This window comes from Notothenia rossii, assembly GCF_949606895.1.
Source record: "Notothenia rossii genome assembly, chromosome: 3".
Lineage (NCBI taxonomy): Eukaryota > Metazoa > Chordata > Actinopteri > Perciformes > Nototheniidae > Notothenia > Notothenia rossii.
The window spans coordinates 570,980-578,949 of NC_136901.1; the positions used below are offsets into that span (position 1 = coordinate 570,980).

General features: G+C 47.5%; 1 protein-coding gene across 2 annotated transcripts; it reads right to left on the reverse strand.

Moving 5' to 3' along the window:
- Nucleotides 1–173: 173 nt before the first annotated feature.
- Nucleotides 174–7,661, reverse strand: LOC307032201 (uncharacterized protein). 2 transcript variants are annotated; one of them, XM_079670035.1, is made up of 7 exons: nucleotides 6,696–7,544; nucleotides 6,582–6,620; nucleotides 6,414–6,440; nucleotides 6,316–6,345; nucleotides 6,178–6,225; nucleotides 839–868; nucleotides 174–749 (listed from the first exon to the last, which is right to left on the reverse strand). In XM_079670035.1, exons 1-7 carry the CDS (start codon nucleotides 6,711–6,713, stop codon nucleotides 444–446), a joined length of 498 nt encoding a protein of 165 aa, XP_079526161.1. In that variant the 5' UTR covers nucleotides 6,714–7,544; the 3' UTR covers nucleotides 174–443. The 2 variants fall into 2 exon arrangements, with proteins under 2 accessions (XP_079526161.1, XP_079526162.1); XM_079670036.1 differs by lacking the exon at nucleotides 6,414–6,440 and having other exon boundaries at nucleotides 6,696–7,661.
- Nucleotides 7,662–7,970: the final 309 nt, after the last annotated feature.

Below are 7,970 nucleotides of genomic sequence, written 5' to 3' on the forward strand. Positions count from 1 at the left end.
TGTTAGCAAACAGAGCTAAAGCTAGACACTTAAAAGCTACAACTTCCGCTCAGGATTTTCAAAATAAAACCAGCAAAACGATGTGGAAGAATCCTCATAAAGAGAGGGTTTCAAAGAGTCAATAATAGCCTTGAAATCCCTTTTCATATAAATATAAATAACACCTTTATAGAAGTATTTCAAGGACTTTCATCTTTTATTAAATAAATACAACAATATCTGATATATCGGATTTATTGAGACTCAGTGTCTTTGTAGCAGAAACACGTGTGTGTGTGTGTGTGTGTGTGTGTGTGTGTGTGTGTGTGTGTGTGTGTGTGTGTGTGTGTGTGTGTGTGTGTGTGTGTGTGTGTGTGTGTGTGTGTAAAGCATCAGGTAGAACACTTTAAATCACAGATCAATGCTTTATTTGGATTTGTTTTTTCCCCTTATTCAATTAATGTTTATTTACTGCAGATTAGATGTGACTTTATGGAGGAGGAGGAGGAGGAGGAGGAGAGGAGGAGAGGAGGAGGAGGAGGAGGAGGGGGAGGAGGAGGAGAGGAGGAGGAGGAGGAGGGGGAGGGGGAGGAGGAGGAGGAGGAGGAGGAGGGGGAGGAGGAGGAGGAGGAGAGGAGGAGGAGGAGAGGAGGAGGAGGAGGAGGAGAGGAGGAGGGGGAGGAGGGGGAGGGGGAGGAGGAGGAGTGTTTCATCGAGCCAGCGGCTGCATCTGCAGAGAATCGTACGTGTCTGGGCCCGGAGCTCAGACCCTGCAAACACAGCAAATCATCATCACAATAACAACAAATATACAATAAAAATAATAAAACGAAGATAAGAATACTCTGAGTTTCCTCACCTGGTAAATCTGTTCGGGTTTCCTCACACGCTGCGAGTAAACAACAACAACAACAAATAAATACATTTAGAAAACAAATAAATGTTTTATAGGATCTATATATTCATGAATAAATCAATACTTTGTTTTATTCATCTTTAGTTACCTTTCTTTCATAAATGTGTTTCTTTAAAATAATAATAATAATAATACATAATATTTATATAGCGCCTTTCACGAAACCCAAGGTCGCTTCACAAGTCGGGTAGTGGGGGGAGTAGGGGGAAAGACGCAGAAAGGTTAGGGGGGGGGGGGGGGGGGGGAAAGCCTTGGTGAAAAGGTGCGTTTTGAGGGCTTTTTTGAAATTGTCCAGGGCTGGGGCGCTGCGGATTTCGGGGGTGTTACGGCTGCTGCCTTCCTGGTCGTCTGAGTGTTTTCAGCTGTGTGTGTGTGTTCTATGTAAATGAGCTGTGCGGTTGCCCTCCCGGCCTTGGCTGCCATCTCCTGGTCCGCCCCTGAAGATTGCGATTGGAGCACGCCGGGCCCGACGCACTCCAATCGCAGCGCACAGCCGGCGCACACCTGCTGGAGATTATTACAAAGCTTGGGAACAATCATCATTCTGGAGGCTCTGTATGTGGACAGATGCCTCTTGCTACTTGCTCTTTGTTCTGGGGTTAAAACGTGTGTGATTAGTTAGAGTGTAGAGTAGCTTAGTTAGTGTTTAGAGTATAGTTAGGATTTGTGACTGTTGCCTGTAGTTTAGTTGTGTTTCTGTATAGATTATTTGTGTTAGTTGTACCACTTTTAGAGTGAGGTTTTGTTTCGTTCCTTATTTAGTATATTAGTATGTATTTTCCCTGTATGTCTTAAGACTCCCCTTTTGAGTCCTCCTTTAGTTGGTTATTTGTCAACCTGTGCCCTTTTGGCGCCTTTGTTTGTTTCAGGCTGCTTGCCTGCCATTTTGTTCACAGCTGTTTTAAATAAACACTTATAATTAATACCAATTCCATACTGGTGTGTGTTGCATTCCTCTTCCCCTAGTTGGGACGTAACGTACATGGGGGGCTCGTCCGGGATCTGTAACTAATTCCTGGGGTTATAAGTGGTTTGTATAGCTAAAAACAATTTGGTAAGTTTGTGTGCAGTTTAACTGAGTATGGCAACTTTTGATTTGGAGTCGTTTTTGGTCTGTCCTTCTCATGAGCAGGTAGTTCAGTGTCGTAGAAACGACTTATATGAGATAGCGCAACATTTCGGTCTCCCAGTGGCAAAACAATTGTTAAAAAAAAGAGAGTTAAAGGCTCTGGTGGTGGATGAGTTGGTGGAAAGGGGTTTTCTGGTGCTGCCTGCACAAGCTGAGCTCACTGTGCCAGGTGACCGTGCTAAACCAGAGGGTGGTGGCAGCGAGGGGGGCGAGCCGTGTGAGGCACTGCTCGGGCCGCCTCGTAAATGTCCACCCTCTCCGGTTGGTAGTATAGATTCCCGGGAAGGGAATAAACTTAAAGTCCGCCTCGCCCGACTTCAGTTAGAAGCAAAAGACAGGCAACAAGACAGGCAACTTCAGTTGGAGGCAAAAGACCGGGAGCAAGACAGGCAGTATCAGTTTCAGTTGGAGGTAAAGAAAATCGAAGCCGATAAGGAAATGAAGAAAATCGAAGCAGATAAGGAAGTCCGGGTGCGGCAGATGGAGCTAGACTCCCAACTGCGCGCATCCGGTGCTTTTGACTCTGCCGGAAGAAACTTGCCATCTCCACCTCCTCCACCTGCCTTTGACGTGAGTAACAACATTTCGCTAGTGCCAACATTCTGTGAGACTGAGGTGGATGCCTATTTTAGCGCATTCGAGAGCATTGCTACAGCATTGCAGTGGCCGGTTGAAGTTTGGGCTCTGATGGTAACGTGCAAATTACATGGAAAAGCTCGGGAAGCAGTTGTGGCTCTCACGTTAGAGGACAGCCTGCAGTATGACTCAGTAAAAGGTGCCATCCTCAGAGTGTATGAGTTAGTTCCTGAAGCTTACCGGCAAAAGTTTAGACACTATAGGAAGAGTCCTGATCAAACGCACATAGAGTTCGCTAGGAAAAAGGGAATGTGTTTTGCTAAGTGGATTGCTTCATGTAATGCTACCGATTATTCTTCTCTGAGGGAATTGATCATGTTGGAGGAGTTTAAGAAGTGTTTGCCTGATCGCATTGCGGAGTACGTGAACAAACAAAGGGTAAACTCTCTCTCTGCTGCCGCTGTGTTAGCTGATGAGTATGTGCTGATGCATAAAACTGTGTTTTCCCCTGTCTCTACGGAGAGATCCCGCCGTGTGTCAGCCGCACCATTTACTCAGCCAGCAAATGCGTGTAACGTGAACAGAGAAGAGAGGGAGTGTTTTTACTGTCATAAACCTGGACATGTCATCGCCAATTGCGCAGCTCTGAAACGCAAGGAACAGCGGCAGAATATATCCCCGCCTAAAGGCATTGGCCTGGCTACACGTGCACGCGCACAGGCGAGTAAACATGACCCTGATGTTTCATTAGCTGATCCTGTGATTGTGCCTGTGCCTTCAGATGAAGCTGTGTCCGAGGAGAAGCCAGAAATTGTGGCTCCCCCTCCTCCTCGTGAGGATGTCGCGAGACTGGCGCAACACGCCGGCTCAGACAAGCCTCTAGACTTCTCGACACTCCCGGTAACCCGAGAGCGTCAGCTCGTGTATCGGATCTTAGTGTTAGTGTTGGCTCTACAACATGCTAAGATTGATGTTGGACCCAGCCTTTGGCCAATTGTGATGTGTACATGTTACGATCCATTCATATTCTGCCCCAGCGTGTCCAAGCACAACCAGCGGCTCATGCAATGGGCTCTGATTGTGCGGGACTACAGCAGTAGACACCCGTCATTAAAGGGTTCAGAGAATGTGTTGGCCAATGCTTGTCCAGGTTGAGTTTGAGATGTTAGTGTGTCCAGGTTGAGTTTGTGATGAATGTGTGTTATTAGGAATTTCGTTAGAGTGCTTAGGTTCACAAAACCTGTGGGTTTGTGTCTTATGGGGGGGGAGTGTTACGGCTGCTGCCTTCCTGGTCGTCTGAGTGTTTTCAGCTGTGTGTGTGTGTTCTATGTAAATGAGCTGTGCGGTTGCCCTCCCGGCCTTGGCTGCCATCTCCTGGTCCGCCCCTGAAGATTGCGATTGGAGCACGCCGGGCCCGACGCACTCCAATCGCAGCGCACAGCCGGCGCACACCTGCTGGAGATGACTACAAAGCTTGGGAACAATCCTCATTCTGGAGGCTCTGTATGTGGACAGATGCCTCTTGCTACTTGCTCTTTGTTCTGGGGTTAAAACTTGTGTGATTAGTTAGAGTGTAGAGTAGCTTAGTTAGTGTTTAGAGTATAGTTAGTTAGAGTGTAGAGTAGCTTAGTTAGTGTTTAGAGTATAGTTAGGATGTTGTGACTGTTGCCTGTAGTTTAGCTGTGTTTCTGTATAGATTATTTGTGTTAGTTGTACCACTTTTAGAGTGAGGTTTTGTTTCGTTCCTTATTTAGTATATTAGTATGTATTTTCCCTGTATGTCTTAAGACTCCCCTTTTGAGTCCTCCTTTAGTTGGTTATTTGTCAACCTGTGCCCTTTTGGCGCCTTTGTTTGTTTCAGGTTGCTTGCCTGCCATTTTGTTCACAGCTGTTTTAAATAAACACTTATAATTAATACCAATTCCATACTGGTGTGTGTTGCATTCCTCTTCCCCTAGTTGGGACGTAACAGGGGGGGAGAGAGTTCCAGAGGGTGGGGGATGCTACACTGAAAGCTCTGTCACCGAAAGTCCGCAACCTGGTGCGGGGGGTAGAGAGGAGATTCTGTCCAGACTCTTTAGAGAGTTAGGCTCCTCCCTGTTCCCTGGCCTCATAGGCTCCTCCCTGTTCCCTGGCCTCATAGGCTCCTCCCTGTTCCCTGGCCTCATAGGCTCCTCCCTGTTCCCTGACCTCATAGACTCCTCCCTGTTCCCTGGCCTCATAGGCTCCTCCCTGTTCCCTGACCTCATAGGCTCCTCCCTGTTCCCTGACCTCATAGACTCCTCCCTGTTCCCTGGCCTCATAGGCTCCTCCCTTTTCCCTGGCCTCATAGGCTCCTCCCTGTTCCCTGACCTCATAGGCTCCTCCCTGTTCCCTGCTCCCTGTTCCCTGACCTCATAGGCTCCTCCCTGTTCCCTGACCTCATAGGCTCCTCCCTGTTCCCTGACCTCATAGGCTCCTCCCTGTTCCCTGGCTCCTCCCTGTTCGCTGACCTCATAGGCTCCTCCCTGTTCCCTGGCCACATAGGCTCCTCCCTGTTCCCTGCTCCCTGTTCCCTGACCTCATAGGCTCCTCCCTGTTCCCTGCTCCCTGTTCCCTGACCTCATAGGCTCCTCCCTGTTCCCTGACCTCATAGGCTCCTCCCTGTTCCCTGGCCACATAGGCTCCTCCCTGTTCCCTGCTCCCTGTTCCCTGACCTCATAGGCTCCTCCCTGTTCCCTGCTCCCTGTTCCCTGACCTCATAGGCTCCTCCCTGTTCCCTGACCTCATAGGCTCCTCCCTGTTCCCTGACCTCATAGACTCCTCCCTGTTCCCTGGCCACATAGGCTCCTCCCTGTTCCCTGCTCCCTGTTCCCTGGCCTCTTAGGCTCCTCCCTGTTCCCTGACCTCATAGGCTCCTCCCTGTTTCCTGACCTCATAGACTCCTCCCTGTTCCCTGGCCACATAGGCTCCTCCCTGTTCCCTGCTCCCTGGCCTCATAGGCTCCTCCCTGTTCCCTGACCTCATAGACTCCTCCCTGTTCCCTGACCTCATAGACTCCTCCCTGTTCCCTGCTCCCTGTTCCCTGGCCTCATAGGCTCCTCCCTGTTCCCTGACCTCATAGGCTCCTCCCTGTTCCCTGACCTCATAGACTCCTCCCTGTTCCCTGGCCACATAGGCTCCTCCCTGCTCCCTGTTCCCTGGCCTCATAGGCTCCTCCCTGTTCCCTGACCTCATAGACTCCTCCCTGTTCCCTGGCCACATAGGCTCGCTCCCTGCTCCCTGACCGCATAGGCTCCTCCCTGTTCCCTGTTCCCTGGCCTCATAGACTCCTCCCTGTTCCCTGGCCTCATAGGCTCCTCCCTGTTCCCTGTTCTCATAGACTCCTCCCTGTTCCCTGGCCTCATAGACTCCTCCCTGTTCCCTGGCCTCATAGGCTCCTCCCTGTTCCCTGGCCTCCTCCCTGTTCCCTGGCCTCAGAGCCTCATAGGCTAATCATTATATATACATATACATATATATATATGTATATGTATATATACATATATATATATGTATATATACATGTATATATACATATATATAATAAACTCCTCACCTTGACGGGTAGCTCTTTGTATTCTGAGTCCGTGGGGCGAATCAGACCCTGGAGATCACAAATAAATCATCATTAAATATTTGAACATAATTCTATGTACTGAAATGAAGTGTTTGTAAAGGACGGAGTGAGAGTCACCGTGTAGATCTGCTCTCCAGCGGCGTGGCCCTGAAACACAAAACACATTCAAACAAATGGAATCATGGAGTTATTGTTCTGAAAGAAGCTGAACTCACTCTGCCTCGCTCCGAGTCCTTCGGGTCCTGAACACAACACATTATTGATTATTAACCAATAACACATCAATACAAATACCTAAACACGTATTAGAATTTATAAATATATTTCTAACAAATATATATATTCATTAAATCCTCATTGACTTTGTAATGAAGGGAACTCACGCTGTGCAGACTCTCCTCCTTCAGCTTGCCTTTGAAGAACTACACAAAGAAATACAAATTAAAAACTTAACAAACGTTTAAATATTAATATAAAATATTAATAATAATATAAACCTTCTCCTTGACGAACATGCCGGTGATGAAGAGTCCGTAAAGCCCGAGGAAACCATCGAGGACGTAACAGAGCTGAGGGTCGTAAAGAGCAACTGCACCTGGGGAGACACGCTCTTATTGTGAAGGAGGCATGCTCTTATTGTGAAGGAGGCATGCTCTTATTGTGAAGGAGGCATGCTCTTATTGTGAAGGAGGCATGCTCTTATTGTGAAGGAGGCATGCTCTTATTGTGAAGGAGGCATGCTCTTATTGTGAAGCAGACACGCTCTTATTGTGAAGGAGGTATGCTCTTATTGTGAAGGAGGCACGCTCTTATTGTGAAGGAGACACGCTCTTATTGTGAAGGAGGCACACGCTCTTATTGTGAAGGACACACGCTCTTATTGTGAAGGCTCTTATTGTGAAGCAGACACGCTCTTATTGTGAAGGAGACACACTCTTATTGTGAAGAAGGCACACTCTTTTTGTGAAGGAGGCACGCTCTTATTGTGAAGGACACACACTCTTATTGTGAAGGACACACGCTCTTATTGTGAAGGAGACACGCTCTTATTGTGAAGTATTTATTTGTATGCCTACTCAGTTAATGGCCCTCACATATAAGGCGTTACAAAGTATCAGAAAAAGGCTACGTTACATGAACTACAACTCCCAAGATGCCTTTCAGGAGGACGTCTCTCAAGAAGCTCGAATTGATTACAGATTTTTTTTAATGGAGCAGCAGAGGATCATGGGTAGTGTAGTTGTAATGGATAAGAGTTGCATAACTTCAGTTCACCAGAGAGAAAAACTTAGAGATAAGAGCAACAGAAAGTGTGTTAGGGTTAGGGTTAGGGTGCACACAAACACACACACACACACTCTATTTTTGAAAAGATGTGTTAGCGTGCTAAAGCTAACCGTGTGAACAGGACACTCCCTCTGCTGCTTTCATCAGATAATAGACCACTGACCAAAACCACACACACACACACACACACACACACACACTGCACACACAGGCTGCAGTGCACACACAGGCTGCAGTCCCTGGACAGATGTTGAAAGTCTAAAAAACAAATGTCACTTGAAGTGACAGCAATCAGTAACACAGCATAGATGCTAACATTATGATAGAGAAAGAGAGGGAGAGCTCAGCTCGAGGCACGTGTGCTGACAGAGCTGATTTTCCACTAACCGTGTTTTGAAGTTAGATTTGAATAAAGGGCATGAGTTTTGTTCTCTAACTGAAACAAAGACAAAGCGGATTGGCTGAGGAACTCTCCTCAAAGGAAC

Bases quoted from the DNA above. Each gene is read 5' to 3' on its own strand.
- LOC307032201 (XM_079670035.1), bottom strand. The intron at 6,441-6,581 runs GTGAGTTCCCTT...TGTTGTGTTCAG, and splicing joins AGGAGGAGAGTCTGCACAGC to GACCCGAAGGACTCGGAGCG. The intron at 6,226-6,315 runs GTGACTCTCACT...TGTGATCTCCAG, and splicing joins CTGGAGAGCAGATCTACACG to GGTCTGATTCGCCCCACGGA.